A 22,174-nucleotide genomic window follows, 5' to 3' on the forward strand; every position below is an offset into this window, starting at 1 on the left:
GTGGTCGTATTAACAGAGTTCAACTGCAGTATGTTTGCAAATCAAAAAGGCAGGAAGAACCATGACCCTTTGAGGAATTGAAAGAAAAACATTGCAGAAAAAGACTAAATTCCATCTTTCATAAAAATTGTCAACACATCTTGGATTTTATGAAAACGTATGATTTAAGAGAGAAAACGAGCTGATGTGTGCATCACATGACTTCCTTTTACCCCAATTTAATGTCATTTCCCCATTACTGGCAATTTTAATCTGATTCAATAGTTAACTCTCTAAATAGCACCAACAGTGGCCAAATTGAAATCAGATTTTAAAAAAATTGCCAAATTTGTCGCCAAGTTGGCGCAAAAACTTGGCGACCAAAAGAGTGGCGATATCTCACCAAGTGTCCGCCAAATTATAACACCACTTGAGTTTACATCGATATTAACAATGATTTCCCCCCAAAAAGGGGCAAAAGACCACTTTAGAAACACCTGAATGCAACCAAAAGGGGAGGTGCACAACTAGACCCCACTAGGAGTCTACGTACCAAATTTCAACTTTCTAGGACATACCGTTCTTGAGTTCTGCGACATACATACGTACATACAGACATCACGAAAAAACTCGTTGTAATCAACTAAAGAATCGTCAAAATGGATATTTCACGTGTTTATACATTCTTAGGCACTTATCCACGTGTGGTCGATTTGAAAAAAAAAAACTCATCATTCATTCGGGGGGGGGGGGAGTAAAATGGAAATAATGGTCAATTTTTGAGTGATAATTTTTTCACGAATACAATACAGTGCAGAACCTTTTATCTGGAAACTAAAACCCAGGAAACCAGAAAACTGGCAACCTTTTGCCGATTTTCCCGCCATTTTTTAAAATTACGTATTTTTGGCAATTTTTGAAAAACTAAGCATTTTTTTTTTGAAATACCTAAAAGAAAATGAGCGGTTTCTTAATAAATACCATATTACTCATCTACAACTCGGGAAAATGTTTACAAAAATGAACTTCAAAGGGTTGTCTTTAATGCAGGGGCAAATTTCAGGAATATTTTCTTGAACTAACTAGTATGTTGTGGCCATCACGAAACTTTCTCCTATATTTTTCCTTTTTCTGATCCCTCCCCATGCTTGACGAGGAAGCAATATTCGTAACAAAAACAAAATTACACATGCAAAAACTTGACGACCATCCCAATGTCTGAATTATTGTAAAAACAAAACAAAGAGCGAAAATTGAAAGTTACTTTAAAAGCCTTACTTGAATTAATTACAAATGTTTTATTTATTAACAAACATAAGATGGCAACAGTTAAAAATTTTAAATCATTGAGATAATATTTCCGATCATTTCAATACAATTAAAATCACGAGAAATACGCAGACGACAATCTATTACGATTTATCTTTCTTATTCTTGAATTAATAAAACTATTTTTATTCGCAAAAAAAAAAATCAACACCTCTTGGAGCGACTGGAGTCAAAATTGAACCAAAGCCTGTTTACGTATGGATTCACATATATTCCAAATTTCAACCAGAACGTAGCATTACTTCTTGAGATAGGGCACTCACAATGGAAAAAAAGAATGGGCGATTGCGCTATCCCCTTTTTAGCTGTTGACACCAAAATAAAATCAGCTCTTATACCCACTAAGGGCTACTTGCCGATAAATTTTTCTTTCATTCCGTTCATTATTTCTTGAGATACAGCAGTCACAATTGACAACAAAAAACGTTCTATAGCTCAACCCCCGTTTGAGCTATTGACACCAAAATTGAATCAGCACCTGCTCCTGTTAGGGGCAACATATGGACCAAATTTTGTTTGATTCCGCCAGTTACTTCCTGAGGAATAGCAAGCACGCATAACTCAAAAAACGTCCCATTGCTCCACTCCCCTTGGAGGAATTCGCGCCAAAAACCAATGGGCACAAGTTCACATAGGGGCACATATGTGTACCAAATTTCGTTCAATTTCATGCGGTAGTTTTTGCTGTAGAGCCGCCACAAAAAACTGGTCACACACAGACGTGACACACATACACACACACACACACAGACAGATATTTTCCAAAAATAGTCGAAATGGACTCAGCACACCTCAAAACGTTCGAATCCGTCGAAATTCGAAAATTTGCACGAATCCAATACTTTCTTCTATATATTAGATATAGAAGAAAGTAAAAAGTACACACGTAAGTCTGAAATTTTTGTGTTTTATTCCAACTGAAAACTAAAGAAATGAATATTATCACATTATAATGCAATACTGAATGGTTTTTAATTAAAACCGTTTAAAGTGGAAGTGACGTCGCAAAAGCTCGTGAAACGTCATGATTATCGAATTTTCTAGATAGTTGATGGTGAAATCTAGAAATCGTTAAACGCAAGACTGTAATAAGGCTGCAGGAATTCATAAATTAAATTTCAATTGGTATTAACTTAATGCAAAAGCAATCAATAATCGCTAACGCCAAACCTTTACAAAAAATTGAAAAAAAAAAAAAAAAACGCGTTCATAAAAACAAATTCTCTCATACACTATAGTAGAAGAATCGCACATTTACGTTAAAAAACTTGTTTCTTGCCCTCCCTTCATTCTCTTTCATTTTAAAACATCTAAAATTGGTGTTTTTCTTTCCTTTTCAAAATGAGTGTGAGAGTCTCACAGGGTGGCGACAGGAATTGTGAAAAAAAGTTCCCTGACTTTTCCCTGATTTCCCTGATTAAGTTCACCAAGTTTCCCTGATTTACGTTACCAATAATAATGGTTTTCTTTCTTTGCTCTACTTTAAATCAATTGTATATTTGTATAAAATGCAGTATTTTAAACGTTTTAAGTTGTGTAAAGTTGTTGAACTAAAAATATATTTTAAAAAGATGCTACTTTTTTAATAAAATGGTTAAAAAAACATATCAAGTCAACTTTTTTGGGAAAAAACCCCTACAAAACAGTATATTAAGTTTTTCTATATGGAAAGATTAGAGAAAATTAAAAATAAAAAAAAAATACTTTACTTCCAGAAACCACTTAGCATAAGAATTTTAAGAAACTATTAAAATTATTCTTAAAAACATATGCGTATTTATGATAGAACTAAAAGGTAATTGAAATTATTTTGAACTAAGTTTTCAAACAGTATAATAATTGTTGCAAGAATAACAAGTAATAGTGAAAGAATAGAAATAATGTAGTTATTCTTATATAAATAATTGACATATTTATGCAAAACGGATGAAACCATGTGACATGCATTCATAAGGAGCTTTTCCCTAATCAAGAACATAGGTTTTAATGAATGAATACAGCATTTTAACAATAAAAAAATAAAGATATTTACTAAAGTACACAAGTTAACTCTATTTCAAATGATTTCAGGATGTAACAGAAAAAAAATCTTAGATTGCTTTTGTAACAAACAACTTTGAAATGCAGGGGAAAAAAAGAAAAAAAAAAAGCAATTACGTAATTTCAAAATATATAAAAGAAGAATACAACTCAATTATAAAATTAAAGAATCAATTAAGTCTGAAGAAAAGAAAACCTTTATAATCTGCGGTGACAACAAATAGTATAACGGCAAAAAAACAAAGTTTTTTTTATTGAAAGTTCAATTTAGCAATTAAATTAAAAACACGAAGAAGTAATAACTTTTAAGCTTTTATAGTATTAATTCAAAAACCAAAGATTTCTTCTTGAAATCGTGATTACAGTACACTAATTACTTCGAGAGAATGGAATAAAGGCAAAGGAGCTCAGGCATTAATGAAGGCTTCCTCTTTGCCTGTATGGTTGTTTATTTTACGTAGCATTGAAAGCGTAAAAGGAAATTTCAAGCTAGGTAAAATAAACAACCTAACAGACACAGAAGCAATCTTAGGAAGTTCATCTTGTGGTTAATAAGTAAGATTCAATACTTTGACGTTGAGGAAAAAAGATGCACAAATATGCAGCAGTGTATAATCGCTCCTCATTAATTTTACTTTTTTTTTTTGAACAGATAATTGGCGGAAAATGCGTAGGGAATTAGAGTACTTAATTTTGTAAAGCAAAAAAAAAAATTTCCTTCATAAAATTAATTTTCCCTGATTTTTTGTAATTTTTTCAAAATTCCCTGATATTTCCCTGACTTTTCCCTGATTAATAAAGTTCCCTGACTTTTCCCTGATCTCCCTGATTTCCCTGATCTGTCGCCACCCTGTCTCAGGTCTTATTAAATAACTTAAGGATTTTAGTGTTTAAAATATTCTCTCACTAGTAGTTTTTCATGTTTCAATATTGATAAGCATTTCTGAACTGTTTTCTTCTTATTTTAATAGGTATTACTATTTATCATAGTAATTTAAGTTTTATAAACAATCGGCGAAAAGCTCTTTTTAGTGATCCAGAAAACCGGGAAATTCAGATATCTGGGATAGCTAAGGTCTCGAACTTCCGGGATAATAGGTTCTCTACTGTACTTCATTTTTTGTAAAAGGAAGTAAAAAGAATGTCATAGATCGGAAAAAATAAGACATGCTATATACATCATGGGATGACAAAAATATTGCAACATTTTAATTTGCATGTAAGTTGATCATTTAAAGCTCCATCAATTCAGGGTGGCGACAGAAACTGTGAAAAAAAGTTCCCTGACTTTTCCCTGATTTCCCTGATTAAGTTCACTAAATTTGCCTGATTTACTTTATCAATGATAATGGTTTTCTTTCTTTGCTCTACTTGAAATCCATTGTATGTTTGTATAAAATGCAGTATTTTAAATGTTTTAATTTGTGTAAAGTTGTTGAACTAAAGATATATTTTAAAAAGATGCTACTTTTTTAATAAAATGGTTAAAAAAAACATTTCAAGTCAATTTTTTGGGTAAAAAAACCTACAAAACAGTATATTAAATTTTTCTACATGGAAAGATTATAGAAAATTCAAAAAAAAAAAAACTTTACTTCCAGAAACCACTTAGCATAAAATTTTTTTAAGAAACTATTAAAATTACTCTTAAAAACATATGTGTATTTATGATAGAACTAAAAAATAATTGAAATTATTTTGCACTAAGTTTTCAAACAGTATAATAATTGTTGCAAGAATAACAATTAATAGTGAAAGATTAGAAGAAATGTAGTTATTCTTATATAACTACATTCGAACCTCCATATATCGAACTTCCACATATCGAAATTTTCTATATATCGAAATCCCAACAAATTTCTATGTTCATTACATAGAAAAATTGTTTCTATATATCGGAAAAACCTCCACTTCAGACTGTTTGTCTCATGAAAAATGAAAATTAGGGGAGAAAATTATGTTCACTAAAGGTTGCTACGAAACTCATAAGGAATCTGGGGTTGAGGGCTGCATAGATAGGTTGTTGCTCCGTTCTGGAGTTCTTAAATTCCCTCAAGTTTATTTTAAATCTAAGTTGTAACCAGTAACATTGTAAAATCAGTTTCAAGTTATCTTTTTTGTCTGTTGATTATCATTCTTAGTCTTTAGCTTCAGTAAAAATCATTCAAGTTAAGTAGATTGATTTTTTACTTTTCTCTCGATTACACTGTCAAAATGAAACCCCCCTCATGTTGCGAATCAAGTTAATTGCAGAAGAAAGAAGATGTATGACAGCGCAAAAATGTAATTTCTGTTAATTTTTTATTTTTCAACTTTTATTTAATCTAATGCTCGTATAAATTAGAAATTGGGTTTTGTACCCGAAAATTAGCTTTAATTTTAGTGTTTTAGGAGGTTTGTACGATAAAATAAGATCGTTTCTATATATCGAAATTTCTATATATCGAATTTTTTTCCAGAAATTTGCTACTTCGATATATGGAGGTCTGACTGTAATTGACATATTTAGGCAGAACAGATGAAACCATTTGACATCCATTCATAGGGAGCTTTTCTCTAATCAAGAACATAGGTTTTAATGAATGAATACATTTTAACAGTACAAAAATAAAGATATTTACTTAAGTACACAAGTTAACTCTGTTTCAAATGATTTCAGTATGTAACGAAAAAAAAATCTTAGACTGCTTTTGTAACAAACAACTTTGAAATGCAAGAAAGAAAAAAAAAAGAAGCAATTAGTTAATTTTAAAATATATAAAAGAAGAATACAACTTGGTTATAACATTAAAGAATCACTTAAGTCTGAAGAAAAGAAAACCTTTATAATCTGCGGTGACAACAAATAGTATAATGGCAAAAAACAAAGTTTTTTTTATTAAAAGTTCAATTTTAGCAATTGAATTAAAAACCCATAGAAGTTATAACTTTTAAGTTTTTATAGTATTAATTCAAAAACCAAAGATTTCTTCTTAAAATCATGATTATAGTACACTAATTACTTCGAGACAATGGAATAAAGGCAAAGGAGCTAAGGCATTAATGAAGGCTTCCTCTTTGCCTGTATAGTTGTTTATTTTACGTAGCATTGAAAGCGTAAAAGAAAATTTCAAGTTAGGTAAAATAAACAACCTAACAGACACAGAAGCAATCTTAGGAAGTTCATACTGTGGTTAATAAGTAAGATTCAATACTTTGACGTTGAGGAAAAAAGATGCACAAATATGTGGCAGTGTATAATCGCACCTCATTAATATTACTTTTTTTTTTTTGAACAGATAACTGGCAGAAAATGCGTAGGGAATTAGAATACTTAATTTTGTAAAGCAAAAAAAAAAATTTTTCTTTATAAAATCAATTTTTCCTGATTTTTTGTTATTTTTTCAAAATCCCCTGATATTTCCTTGACTTTTCCCTGATTAATAAAGTTCCCTGACTTTTCCCTGATTTTTCGCCACCCTGCAATTGGAATCGTAAATTTCGGTACAAAATTCTAAGTTTTTGCAAATGGAGGTTGTTTTTTTTTTTGAGGATTTGAAATAACAACAATGGTGATTAGGAGTACGGCTGGGGGGGGGGGGGGTTACACCCTGAACCCTTGTTTATAGAACAAATACAAATCACTGTAGCTGTTCGTGCTGCACTGAGGTTCACTTATGCAATTGAAAAACAGAATTATGCATAACTTAGGCATTTTTCTTGCTTATGACCTTCATAGTTTCATACATCTCAAATTTTGATCATTGTAATAGATTTTTGTCACAAAATAAAGAAAAAAATTGATTTTGAAAGAATAAAACATACATACTTTTAACTTGCCTGGTTAGAAGAACACTAAGACCAGTTTGACCCTGTTTATTTTTTGAAAGAAGCTTTGTTGTCTCAGCAACAACATCTTCACACACATATAACCCTACGCCATTGCATGAAGTTTCTGAGACCAGCAATAATTTTTTGACCACATCTTTTCCAAGAATGTTATCAAAAACAGCTTGTAAAAATTGGTCATTGCAGATGGAAAGTTTAAGTTTATCTCGATGCCAGACCAAAAGTCGACATTCTTCCAAAGCAGTTATAGACACCTAAAATATTTTTTAAATACTTTAGAGCACAGCAAAATAATCTTAAATAACCTTTAAGCAACTGAAACCAAAAAAGTATAGGTTAGGAATTTATAAATCTGTAAGTTTTAGGCAGCTTTTTTTTTTTTTTTTTTTTTTAAAGGATTGCGAAGAAGAACAGGGTGTTACAGAACAACAGGGATGCACCCAGGATTGTTTCCTGGGAGGGGCTAAAAGTTTTGCAAGGAGCTCCTATAAGTGAAGCATTTTGTGAGAACTGCTCCGAAAAATTTCTTAAGTGAATGCCTTAAGAATGAAATTTTAGGGGCGTTAACTTAACCCCCCAAAAATTTGCCTATATCGATTTATCGAATATTTTCCTATATCGATTTCACTGCATTATGACGATTTCCGCTTTTTGTATCGTAAACAACATCGTACCGTCATCGTTTAGCCAACAGTTCTGATATCGCCCTATATTGTTTCATGTCGTCTGACCGATGATGCAACCGAGAAATGCAGTCTTTGAAATTTGGTTTTTAAAACCTAAAAACCGCGAAAAAAAGAAATATATATATAAAACGCGGAAAATCGCTGATCCGCGGAAGATTTTCATCCCTTAACTTAAGGGAAGATGCGAAGGCTTTCGAGAACATTGCTAAATTGAAATTTCTAAATTCCGAAATTTATTTAAACAGTACTCTTGGTAACTTTGGAAATTGAAACCCAAAAAATACATTATCTTGCTATTTTTGGTGATTTCAAGGGTTTTCCTAGAAAAATTTTCGACATAGAGGGTCTAAATACACAATTTATAACTATCTTTGGTGTACCTAGGGATACAGCATAGGATATTCAGGAGTTCTCCGATTTAAAACAGATTTCGCAGCTACCGTTTGGAGATGATACACAAAGGAGGGAAATGCCGAAGTTGAGTACAGGAAATACTTTGGAAATAAAGTTCCCAAAACTCACTTTAGGCTATATTTGTACCCGTTGGAGTAGAAGAAGAAAGTAAGTAGCTCTCCCTCGCAATTTTTTTTTATTTAAAGTATTTGAAAAAAAATAAAAGACATCTTTGGTGAAATTTTGATGGAAATTGGAGAAAGAGTGCTCTCTCCCGGAAAATTTCTAAAACTCAAGGTTAAAAAACATAATTTTAGGCTCTCTTTGGTCAAGGGGGTTCGTCTTCATGCTTCTGGGAGGGGATTAAGCCCCTTAGCTCCCCCCTGGGTGCGCCCCAGCAGCCAAAATTTTCGGAAACGGGAACACAAAATTTTCTGATCACAAACACCCCTGATTCACACCCTTTCCACCAGAAGCTAAAAGTGATACCTTGTCATTTTAAACTAGAGACGTACCGAGTACTCGGTAACTACTCGGTACTCAGCCAAATTTTGATCAGGTACTCGGCCAATAAAGAGTAGTTGTAAAAAATTGAACTCGACTTGGCGGGGGCACTGCCGTGCCCCCAAATATTGTCCAAAGCTAATTTTACAATTAATAAAAAAGTGCAAGCATATAATATACTGCAATCATTTACAATTCAATCTTACAAGTCAAATTTAAATTTTGAGAATAATGAAGTTCGTTATGCTTCGATGGAGTAAATCTTTTGATACCCCAAAGTTAATGAAACTTATTTATTAAAAATGGGCAGAAAAGGAAAGTACAGAAAATATGAAATTTTTATATTGTTTTTGCCACACACAAAATTGTTTATAAGAAGCATAAAAATACCTTTTCTTAAAAAAATAAAGCAATGGTAAAAGCACAAATGTGCAGGAACACTGCAGACAGGAGTTTTGTCATTACAAGGAATGCTTTTTTCAATGCACAAAATATGAGCTTATGGATTTAAAGACATAAAACAAAAATCGGATTTTTTTTATTCATTAGCTCACATTTTATGCACTGAAAAAGACATTCCTTAAAATGCAGAAACACGTGTCTGTAGTGCTCCTGCACATTCGTGCTTTTAACGTTGTTTCATTTGCTTTTAAAAATTATTTACCTTTGGCGGACTAGAAGTATATAGATTGATATAATTTGTTTTATATAATTCCAACTTGATTAATCCTACTATTTTTAATTTGAAAAATAACTTATTTGTAAAATTATTGACACAAGCAAAATCTTTTAAATAACGCGTAATTGAATTTCAGCTGGAATTTTGTTTTAAAAACTATTATTGTGACATGGAGGTCTATACTATTACTCCAATGAATTCAAAATTCGTCACGTATGTGTCGTTGGTTCTTCTCAAAACATAATTGAAACTCGGTACTCAGTGACTCGGCCAAGTACTCGGTACTCGGCCAAAGTGCGACTCGGTACGTCTCTATTTTAAACTTTAACTAGTAAGCAAATATTAATCTTGTCAAATAGAATTAAAGTTATTGCAATATTAGGTCAGTATTTGTGTCACGGATGCAAGATCTTACAATATGGTTGTCCATACAGTCAGAGCCGAATTCAGCCCCATGCCACCCCTACGCAGATTTGAAACCTGCCGCCCCCTCTTTTTTGTTGGGTTGACATAAATTGAAGAGACTGAAATGGCGCATTTAAAAACACACCACTGTGTTCAAAAACTAACCATTACGGGTATGGGGTGTTTGTCATGTTCTCTTCTCTGAAAATGTTTGTTTAATGTTTCAAAATGTCTTTTTAAGTAACTTTAAAAATCACAAAAACTGGCCCTTCAAAAACTTTTTTTAAAGACGTGAAAAAAGAAGGGGGGGGGGGTGACAATATGGCTGCAGAGCACTTTAAAATGACAGAAGAATGCAACTGGGGTTTACAAATTAACTATGGCAGGTACGAGGTGTTTGTATTAGAAAAAAAACTGCAGGACCTTTTAGGAAGGCAAACGGGATAGGAAGGATATTGCTTTCTACCAAATTGAGCCATTTCTAGATGCTCGTAAATTCTGTGCATGAAATCGACGATAGCTAGAAAATTGATAAGTAAAATTGCGATGGAATATAGTGCGGTCCTAATACAATGTTACAGAAACAACCGCCACTGTAAAATTTCCCCCAGAATTTCGAAGATGATTCTGTGCAAGTAAACTATTAGCAGTTCCTGGAATATATGATTTACTCATCAAGACACCTGTTCAAGGCTGTGGGGACAGAGATTTTGATCCTCAAATAACCTTCAAAGTCTCACCAGTGACAATGATTGAGAAGAAGATAAACAAGTTTTGAAAAGGCAAAATAACTCTAGGTTCCGCAGAGATTAGCAAAAATGCTTACTGTAAAAGTTTTGCACTTAGGAATTTTGAGGTGTCGGGAATAAAGGGTAGAAACAGAAAAATCGTCAATTAAAGAAAAAAAAATATATATATATATATATACATATACATATATATATATATATTTAAAATATTTAAAAAATGAAATGATATGTGCATCACATGACTTTCTTTTACTCCACTTCAATGATAAAAGTGCCTCAGAGTAAGCAGGGAAGCAATTTAAATATTTTCACCCTAAGTTTGTAGTGAACCGAAGAAAAAAAAATAAAAAAACCTTTTTTTATACAGAAATTTTTTTCCCAATATTGTAAATTTTAATGTGATTCAATGGTTAACTCTCTAAATATCACCAAACTGAAATTAGATTTTTTTTTTTAATGATTCAATTAAAAAAAGACAGCCACATTTGACGCCAAGTTGGAGACAAAACTTGGTGATATATCACCAAGTGTTTGTCAAATTATAACACCACTTGAGTTTGCATTGAAATTAACAATGATTTCCCCCCAAAAAGGCATATAAGACCCCCTTGGGAACATCCGATTGCAGCCAAAAAGGAAGGTGCACAACTAGACCCCATTAGGAGTCTACGTACCAAATTTCAACTTTCTAGGACATACCGTTTTTGAGTTACGCAAGGCACATACACACATACATATGTCAAACTCATTGTAAACAACTCGGGGATGGTCAAAATGGATATTTCTGGTGTCTATACGTTCTTAGGCATGTATCCACGAGTGGTCGAGTTGAAAAAAAACTCAATATTCATTCGGGGCGAGCAAATTGGAAATTCAGGTCAATTTATGAGTAAAAATTTTTTTGCGAATAAAATACTTCCTTTATTATGTAAAAGGAAGCAACCCGATTGTGGCATACACAGTCTTTGGCAATGTACTTCGGCAGCTTCTCCCCCTTCTTGCCGTCTGCGACGGTCATTAATTTGTAACCAGTATATCAATTTTTAACCTGACGCATCTCTGGAATTTCAGGGTTCGTACTCCATTTCAGAAATAAAATGAAGGAGTTTTGGAGGAGTTTTGAAGGAGTAAAATGAGATTTTGAAGGAGTACTTTTAGGCTGTCCTTAAATGATTTCCGACTTTTTTTTCAACATATTTAATTCCCTTCCCCTTTGTCACAAAGTGTTTCACTTCACCGTTCCCTTGTCACACCCCTTGTCACATTTTTCATAAACATATTGTTATAGTAACTGTGTGATGTCACTTTTCTGCGATTTACTAAACATTTTTTTCTTGATACAATCACTTAATATAGTTCATGTACTTTTAAATATTTAAATAATAATTAGTCAAACTGACTTTTATGGCCTGAGTGTGTGGCTGGCTTCACTTATGAAATGTCTTAAATCATTTATTAGTATTTTCACCTTCAACTTTTATGACTTCTATAATCAACTATCATATCTTTATGAAAAATATAAATATTTGAAATTACAACATTCAAATCGCCCTTACACCTTCACTCTTACGACCAAGTTAAGTTGTTGATCGACATATTTTAAATTACTGCCATAGAGGGAGGTTGTGTAGTCTTGAACTAAAAGGAGTTAAAACCAAAATGAAGGAGTTTGAAGGGCCCTTCAAAAAAATTTACTAAATGAAGGAGTATTGGAGGAGTTTTGAAGGGAGTGTATGAACCCTGCATTAACTCGAATTAGTTAATGAACTTATATTAATCTTCAGCATGGCATGCTTCAAGAACCATTCCATTGCCAGTCCACCACTTCTCTAAACCTGGTTCCCATGTCTACGCTCTCAACCAGAAGCTTGAACCATTCAAAGATAGAAACACTTCCACTTAAAGCATAAAAAGAGAGAGAAATTATAAGCACAGGGAAAAATGGCCATAATTTTGCTGAGCCGAAAGGTGGGCTAAGGAAAAAGGAGAAGCGTCAGGCTGCCAAATAGCAACTGTCTAACGACCTAAACGACAAGGAGGAGACTAGTTAGACATCTTCATAAAGCTCAAAACTCGCGGTCGCCAGTCGCCAAATGCGACCAATTTTCAAATTTTGGCGACCATTATTTTCACTTCAGTCGCCAATGTGGCTGCCATTCGCCAATGCAACCTTCCCTATAGTCTTGACATATGACCTTTCCCCAAATTCTTTTGTCCACTAAAAGTTCGGCTATCGGATCTTCGTAGATGAAGGAGGGAAAGGGGGGTGGAGTATTGTCCAATTGTGGTTAATTGTGCTATGTGTTCTTGTTCTAAATAGAAAAGGGTCATTCCGTGTCAGATCATCACACGGTTTAGGACGGACCGTCACAGAACTGGATGAAACTTGGTACATGAAGAGATTTAGCCCAGTTATGAATGAAAATGCTAAAAAAAAAATTTCTTTCACCTCATTCAAAAGTTATTAAATATTAATTATTCAAATTTTCATCAAAAAATGCTACACTTTGAGACGGTTAAATCTCATTTTCTCAGAAACTATAACAGATACAAGCTTGAAATTGGTCTTGTTTTGAAGCTCTTTTAATGTGCTTTAATTTGATGTGCAACTTGATAAAATCAAAAAATAATAATTTTGAAATTTAATTAAATTAAATTTTAAAATTTTAATTTTTTAAAAATGGACAATTTTAAAATTCTGAACAAATTTACAAAATTACTTTGTGTTATCCTCTAGCATATTACCAAGTTTCATAATGGGATCTCAATGGGATCAGATGATACAGGGAGGACAAGTTTTACATATATCAAAGTTTCTGCATTTTTGGACAAAATACCTTTCTGATGGATTACTCAAATATTATTCTAAGTTATTAAATTAGCACAGGAAACTATAAATGAACTGCTAATAGTAATGTAAAACCTTCTAATGTCTTACACCTACTTTAAAATTGAATGAAATTAAAATAATAATGGAAATGAAATAAAATAACTGAAAGTTAAAGAAATGAAGTTTGCACAGCAGAAGACAAGGCTTGAATGCTGACTGAAGATAGTTTCAACAGGAATTGTGTATTACAGAACAAGAAAGTATTATAAACACCAGAAAGAATCCCTCTATCCCCCCCCCCCTTTTTTGTGGAAGGATCATTTTGTAATCCCAAATATACCCTCCCCCTCCCCTCTCCTAAAAATTTTCAGATCATCTTCATCCCTTCACCCCCCCCCCAAATAAATAAATAAAAATGAACATTTTATGCTCTATTTGACAAGCATTTCTAGAGGTTTAGTTTCCCTCTTCATGTGCTGGTTTTCTTTTCTAAAAAAAGACAACAAGAAGAAAAGAAAACATTATGACTTAAACAAAACAAAAAAAAAAAGGATCTTGCAAAAAAAAAATAGTTTCAGTTTTATTCCTTCCAAAAGTCTAGACGCTTTTGATGCAAGGGCACTTTTCTTTTTGTTCAGTTAATATGTGTTACAAAAGAAGTTCATGTGAGTGTACTGCTTTTGATTATTTTTGGAAGGGGTTTTGGTAACTTAAGGTGCAAAATCCTTTCTTTCAAAAAAATATTGTCGCCCCCATGCCATAAAATTATGACAGGCTTTTATTAATTCATTTCTCCCTTTTCTTTAATATTAATAGTAGCTATTATTTACTTATTTATTTTGTGTACTCTAAAATTAATATTGCTACAAACAATTATTTTGGCAAATTTTACAAAAACAAAATTTGATTATAACCTCCCCCCCCCCTTTTTTTTGGAATTAGTAAGTTATCTTTTGAAACTAAAGGGGGGGGGTGCATTTGATATTTTATGGTACTGCTGACTGAACTCCACAAGAAAAAACATGAAACATGTTGAAAAATTGGTCAATCCCAAACCAGTGAAAGGTGGAGAAAAAAGCAGTGAGGCAGAACGAACCATTGGATCTCATTCTCAATAGCCACCCCCAGTCTGTTTCATTTTGTTAGCAAAGGGGATGAAAAGGGTAGCTTACTGTTTCAGATCTGAATTTGTAGTGGATTATTTTAAGTTCACATCCCAAGAGAAAATATTTTCTTTTTTTTCCCCTTTCTTCCTTTCCTATTTTAAAATTTTATTTCTTTTTAATTTATTTTTCTCAATAAAATGAGATTTAGATGATTAATATTTTTATTAATGAGTTATTTTTCAGGAACAAATCGTACTAAGAAAAACTTCATTTCTAGTAGACAGTTCTGCATAAAAAAGTGAACATGTTTGAAGCATATTTATTTATTTATTTATTTTTTTGCACATAAAATAATAACTATTCAGCACAATAACCCATATTTTGGCAGATATGTGAAACTTGTCCTCCCTGTATCAACTGATCCCATTAAGATCCCAATATGAAACTTGGTGAGATGTGAGAGGATAACACAAAGTAATTTTGTGATTTTTTTCAAAATTTTAAAATTGTCCGTTTTTGAGAAATTTAAATTTTAAAATTTATTTAAATTTATTTTAAATTAAAAAATTTTGAATTTCATTAAGTTGCATATCAAATTGAAGCAGATTAAAAGAGCTTTAAAACAAGACCAATATCAGGCTTGTATCTTTTATAGTTTCTGAGAAAACAAGGATTAAGTCTCAAAGTGTAGCATTTTTTAACAAAAATTTGAATAATCAATAATTAATAACTGCTAAATGAGGAGAAAGAAAAATTTTTTTTTAGCGTTTTCATTCATAACTAGGTTAAATCTCTTGATGTACCAAGTTTCATCCAGATCTGTGACGGTGCGTCCTAAAATTGCTCCAAATTGTGTTGATTTGACGTGGAATGACTCAAAACAAAAATCGCAATGACGATGACAAATTCGTTACAAAACTTCTATTTCGAAAACTCTGTTTTCTTTACACGCGATCGTAAAAATAGACAAATTTCATACACCAATTTATAAAATTATGCTTTTTTGATCTTAAATTTATTTTTCAACTTTATTTCTCCTTAACAAATGGCTATTTCTTCGTTTTGCGGTATTTTTAAACTACGCGTTTTCAAAATGGCATCGCGCGTTTTCAAAATGGCATCGCGTTGTTATTGGTCATTTTTACCAGTTAAGACGAAAATGTCCTTTCCAAAATAAAAAGAATTGAAAAGAATTAACTTGTACATTTGGTTTACATATGAATAAACAAAAATGGCGCCTTTGAGTCAAAATGCACCGAGACAAGGTAAAAACGATATCGCTAAAAAAAAATTTTTTTTTGTAAGATTTTTGATTTTTTTGTTTTAATCATATTGTTTGTTTTTCCTTTTTAAAATATAAAACCTACTGGAGGAGAGGACATATCCGTTTATTTACTTTATTTCTCCTCAAAAAAGTTATTTTTAAGTTTCGCGGTAAATTTTCAAAATGGCGTCCCGCGTTTTCAAAATGGCGCCGCGTTGTAGATTGTCCATTTTCACCAGTTCAAAGAGGAAAATGTGTGTTCCAAAATAAATAAAGAGAAGTACTATCGTATTTATAAAACACATAAATAATTTAAAAAAATGGCACCCTTGCCTCTAGAGAAGGTGGAAAGAATACGGCTGAAACCCTTTTTTTCTTCTGCTGGATCTTTTATTTCATTTTCTGGTTTTATTTTCGTTTTTTTTATATTGTTTACCTTTCTTTCATTTATTCATTTTTTGACACTCAGGCTTCGATTTTTATAAAATTCTGCATGCATTTGTAAAAACAAAAAAATATTTTTGCAGAATCGCAAATGGTTTAGGTTTTACATTCTGTTCAAGTTTTTGGTATTTTGTTGTTTTCTTTATCAAGGAACTAATTCCTGTTTTGGTTGAAAGCCGTGATGTTTCTAGAAGTTTTGAAAGCTGAAAAAAATTAATAATAATAATAATAATCTTTTTTATTTATTTATTTTTTTTATCTTGAAGTGTTTTGCTTAAAGATAAATTAATGCAGATATAGTTTGCAAGAGAGATGTTAAATAATATCTGGGCAGGGGTGCCCGTTCTCCCCAAGTTCAATCCCCCCCCCCTCTCCAAAATTTTTCCTCAACCCTCTTTTCCTTTTTTATTTTTAGCTCGCTTTTTATTTTATTATTTTTTTAAGGATTTTTTATTTACTTATTTATTTTTAATTATTATTTTATAAGAAACGTTCTTTGCTACGCCAATGACATATACACACATACTAAATAAATAAACGGAATAAAATGAATTAAATAATTTAAATTAAAATAAAGTTTGGCTATCATTTTTTGAGATTTGGTAGCCATTGGCTACCAATTCAAAATTTGAGTTTTGAGGTATACATCTTCACTAATTAAAGTCGCACAATTATAACAGTTAGCTAAACATGTAGCCAGGAAAATTACAAATCTGTCTACGCTTAGTTTCCTGTCGTTCACCAGCAGTAGAGATGACATAAATAGATAGTCGCATACAATATTTATTAATTTTAGATTGTTCAAAAATTACCTGATAGTTATCGTTTGTGCAAACACCAAACCATTCAGGAGAATCAAGAAATTGCTTGGAATCCACAATGTGCAAGGCATGACCATGTTGGGACACAACTAATCTGAAAAGACAGAGGTGATATTGAAATGGAATTTGCATTGCATTAAGCTACATTAAGAAAAATTACTTAATTAGATGAATTTGAAAACATGAAAATGAAATGCTTGTATTCATGATTTTCAGATAACACCAATTAACATATGATTTGTTCTGCACATGTCTTTACCTTATTCTGAAGTACTTTCAAATAAGGAATCCATATCTGCTATCAAAAGTTTGCTATGACATATAGTTTTTAAGTTATTATACTGTCAATATTCTATTTTTATATTTTTTAGACAGATTTTGATCAGGCAACACAGTATTTAATCATAAAAATAACATAAAAATCTTGCTGGCCAGATCTTAAATTTTTGGCCATTTTAGTTTTTTGTAAAATGTTGTGAAAAGTACTGCAGGGAAGATGCAGATTAAAACTCGCTTTTGCAGCAGTAAAAAGGTTGAATTTGCTGCGGCTTTGGCAGTAAAATTGTGAATTTAAGGTATACAAAATAAAAAATTAATTTTTGTAGCAAGTTAGAGCAACTGCATATCTCACACACACTAACATGCATTAGACACGTAAAAAAATAAAAAAAGGAGTTCAAGGGATAAAAACTCCATAACTCCAATTAATAAGTCGATATTCACTTAATCTCACTTTTTATTATTTTCTGATAATATTTCATTATTGACAAGCCATGCCCTATTCCACTATTGCTCACCTAAATTTACTTCACTTATTTACTTTGCTACTTTCATGCACATTTTAGTTACTGTGCTTCTACCTTAAAGACCCAATTATCCGCTATAAATGGATTGGTTGAAAGGTGGATAAGCTAATTCAGAGAAGAATACGGAGGGTTATATAAGAGCTGACAACATTTGTTTTTATTCAATTATTTATTTTTTTTTTTATTTGAATTTGGAAGAACTAAAGAAATTAAATATTAAAATTTGGAAAACTTATTTGTTCATTTTTACCACTTCAATGGTGCCTTTTGCTGAATCCAGGGTTGGGTTTTGGACTGTCCAAAACTGGTTTAGGACAGGACAGGTGGTTTTTACCGCCCAAAACTGTCTAAAAGTGTCCGATACTGTCCAAAACTATGATAAAGTTAAAGGGGTGTAATCTAATCAAGTCGTATTGACTGCAATATTCGTAATGCATAAATATAGACATAACCAAGGTTTAATTAATAAGTTTTTTATAATATTTTTTTCTAAAATGTTATTTTAAAAAATATTTTACTTAAAAAAATTGGCAATAACTACTACATAAGAACTTTCTTATGTAACCGTTGGTAGAGTTATGAGAGGAAATTCACAACACTACCCTGACAACTAATTTCAGTTCCATTTATAATTGAAAGGAATATTATTAAATGTGCAATATTTAATGATGAAAAAAAAAGCTTAATTTTTAAAATGATTTTTGAAAATAAGTTTTACATGATGTTTTAACCAAAATTATTTTTACATCATAGATTAAAGAACAAGAAATTGATAATAATTAAACACTTATATTGTAAAACTTGTGTTATTCTTTTTTTTTTTTTTTAGATCATATTTTTTAATACATTCTGAAACCACAAAAAATTGTAACTTATTGCATTTAAGTCGATTATTGCACTGTATTTTGAACACTTTCTTTTCACACATGCATAAATGTCGAAAAATTTGGTCTACGGAGGAAAAAAAAACTACTGCATACAAATTTAAATTTTTAATAAAGAATTTAATTTCTACATAATTAGATTAAAATCAGCTGCATAAATAAACTACATATATATTTATACTTGAATGTTCACATAGAATAAATATATGTGTCAAAAAAAAACATTTTTGACACATTTTGTTCCGTTTTTGATATTTTCTCTCAAAATAGTTTCTCAAGAAATAGTTTTGGACACTTTCGGACACAAGGGCTTTGAACAGGATGATAAAAACTTGCCAACCCTGCTTTAATTTGCACACATGCATAAACATGGGGAAATTTGGTTGCTATTATCAAAAAAAAAAAAAAAAACCCACTAATGGGAAGAAATTGAAATTTTGATCAAGAATTCAACTTCTATGTAACTAGATTCAAATCAGCTGCATAAATAAGTTGAATATTTTTCATTGAATTAATGTTCAATATAAAAAATTACTTTGATACATTTTTATTCTGTTTTTGATGCTTTCTCACAGAATGCAATTTTCCTAAAAATATAGTTTTGGACACTTTCGGACAGTTTTGGACACAAGGGTTTTGGACAGGAGGGTAAAAACCAGGGTTTTTACCGTAATGTCCAAAACCTTGCCAACCCAGCTGAGTGCATTTTAATTAAAGCTTTATGTTTGTTAAGTTGAAGTGCAGGTTCCCACTGAAGCAAAATTACCCGATTTTATCTTTACTGATTTAAAAAAAACCTCTAAAAATATGGAACAGAAATGAGGAAGGATAGCCATCGTTAACTTTTCCCTCTTGCAATTCTAAGTTCTTTTCTTATGAAACATGAGAAAAGATCATTAATTTGTAATTTTTAGTTTCTAAAAAAAGAGAGGTCAAGGCCCCTTTACATTTAGAAATAAGGGGGCAGTTGCTCCTCTCCTCCCCATTCCCATACGAGCTGCCTATGCTTTTACCCCCACACTTAAAGCACTATTATCGCAAAGTTAGAATTACTTTTGGAGCAGCTCTTCAAAATTGCCAAACAGAAGTCAAAAGTTAAAATGTTTATTACCTACGCTATGGTACCGTATATATTCAGGTGATGTTGACTTCTTTACTTTGAGGTGGAAAATCAGAAAAAAAATCCAAAACCCCAATTTTTTAAAAAATGGGAATGTTTTGCCACAACTTTTGAAAATCAAACGTTTAAAAAGAAGGAAAACGAAATGTAATGAGCATACGATCCAAAATGGGCAATTTTATACTTTTGCACAAAAAGAATTCATTTATACGATTGCAATTTCTGCAACTGGTTTGATTTTTATTGCTTTATTATTTTGAGCTAATATCAAGAAAGTTTTGCACTGTAGTCATTTCACATGCATTTTTTAAAAATAAGCATGTTTTTCCTCAACAATTGGGTGTATATTTACTTCTTTAGCGTTTGTCTAAAAGATTTGGACTGAAATCAGGAAAATGTTCTTAATATCTAGTGTTTTTTTTTCCCAAAGAACTATTGAGAGAAACTTTTGGAAGTCCTGCCTTGAGGAAAAGTCAATCCCCTAACTTTTAACCTCAGTTTTTGTACTCTAAATTTCTTGATCAATATGCAAGTTTATATAGTAGTTTGTCATGGGTAATGCTGTAGTTGTGAGTAGGGGGCATCTTCCGAAATATATGGTTTTTTTATTGTAAAAATAATGCAACTGAAATGAAAATTGTTTCGGACTGCCTTTTCTTTTGGCGAGTCTCCTTAAATATTTTTTTTCCTAACTGCAACATTAATCCTGGGAATCAAGTTCAATGTGACAAGTCTTATACATTGTCTTACCTTCCAGATAAAACTAATGATAGTCGATCTACTTTGGTAACGTTTTCAACACAATAAGGTTCACGAGGTTTCAAAGACTTGATTTCTCTCATACACTGTATGGCTCGCTTAAACTCATGTCGAGATACTCGAAGAGGTTGAAAAAGTTCGCGGTAGACACCTTCCAACTCTACACTGAATTTACAAGGCCTTAATAAGTATAAAATTATTGTCATTTGAATCAAATTTACTACAGTAAATACTGCATTCCATAAGAAAGTATCCAAGGCACAGAGTATGATCCAACCCCAGAGAGTGAAAAATAGAGATCCTATCATCAAACATGTTCTCATATACAACAAACCATGGATACCAATGGGAGCTAAGTATGACAGAAATAAAAATGCATTCGCTATTTGGAATAAAATGTGATTTGGTGGTAGCCACTGATTGAAACAGAAAAGCCAATCCAAATCTGACGATGAAGAATTACTGATGTTAGCAAAACTTTCGATGATGTTTACTGTGACATTGTCTGGATGACTCAGAATAGGAAAAAGTTTAATAAGTTTTGCATCTTCTGTACCATTAAAAACAAGCCCACTCATGCTCAAAACAGAATCATCTTTTTAATCCAATTTAAGAAGTTTGTTCATAAGCATTCTCCATTTTTTCGCGAGTTCAAACTGAAAACAAAATTGGGTACGATGTGCTCCATAACATGCATGAAAAACGATAAATAACGTGCCATTGGTTTTACTACATAGGAAAGCGTAAATTAACAGCTATTAACTGACAACAATAAGTGTAAATAATGATACGAGAAAATTCGTACATAAAAAACTAAACAAAGGTCAGTTCGCGAAAATTTAACACTGTCCGCCATTGCCAAATGGTATTAACTAACTACCGTAATAAACGTAAAATTAATGATTTTTGAAATTATTACGGCAATCATTACCAACATTTTCATTAAAAAATGCTACTATGTTTTTACTTTTTGCATGTATGATTTTTTTAAAGCATAATTAGCTTGAAAGAGTCAACATGAACTCAAGTAAGCCAATCCTAATATGATATTTTACCCACGTATGTAAATTTCACACTAGGATTAGCAATATGCGTTGAAAACAGATTGGGGGGGGGGGGGTGCTGTGCCCCTTTGTCGGATTAATTGATATCACCTCAAACATTATTGAATGTCGACTAAAATTTCGCTTTTAGAGCTATGAAAGGGAAAATTGCCAGTTCCATATCCCGGCCTTTTCACCCAAAGATTGCCTAAAATCGCGTTTTTAAGATTTCAATGGGATACTTTCACGCCGAGAAGAAGAACACCGCGGATACGGCTCCTTATCCTTATGCAAAACAAACGCATAATGCATATGGTAATGTTAAAGGTATTGGGAGCGTGGCGTTAGCTGTCGAAATTAGGTTTTTTCGTAAAGAAAAATGCTAACAAGCAGTTGTGCGTGCAGATGAACGAATAATGATGATAAAGAAGAATGCATGGAGCAGGAAATATCCCTCAAAATCCTTCCACATTCAACTACAGAGCTAAAAAAATAAATCGGTTGT

At 31.9% G+C, this 22,174-nt stretch overlaps 1 protein-coding gene across 1 annotated transcript in view; it reads right to left on the bottom strand.

Annotated features, from left to right (window-relative positions):
• The window catches only part of LOC129227584 (popeye domain-containing protein 3-like), a 23,129-nt gene extending 1,707 nt beyond the window's left edge, over nt 1-21,422 (bottom strand). The window contains exons 1-3 of the mRNA XM_054862169.1: nt 20,618-21,422; nt 17,049-17,151; nt 7,157-7,430 (exon numbers count right to left, since the gene is read on the bottom strand). Of these exons, the coding sequence (XP_054718144.1) occupies nt 7,157-7,430; nt 17,049-17,151; nt 20,618-21,204 (964 nt within the window). The 5' untranslated portion in view covers nt 21,205-21,422. The remainder of the gene's footprint in view (nt 1-7,156; nt 7,431-17,048; nt 17,152-20,617) is intronic.
• Nucleotides 21,423-22,174: the final 752 nt, after the last annotated feature.

Source organism: Uloborus diversus, chromosome 8 (assembly GCF_026930045.1).
Source record: "Uloborus diversus isolate 005 chromosome 8, Udiv.v.3.1, whole genome shotgun sequence".
NCBI classification, from domain to species: Eukaryota; Metazoa; Arthropoda; class Arachnida; order Araneae; family Uloboridae; genus Uloborus; species Uloborus diversus.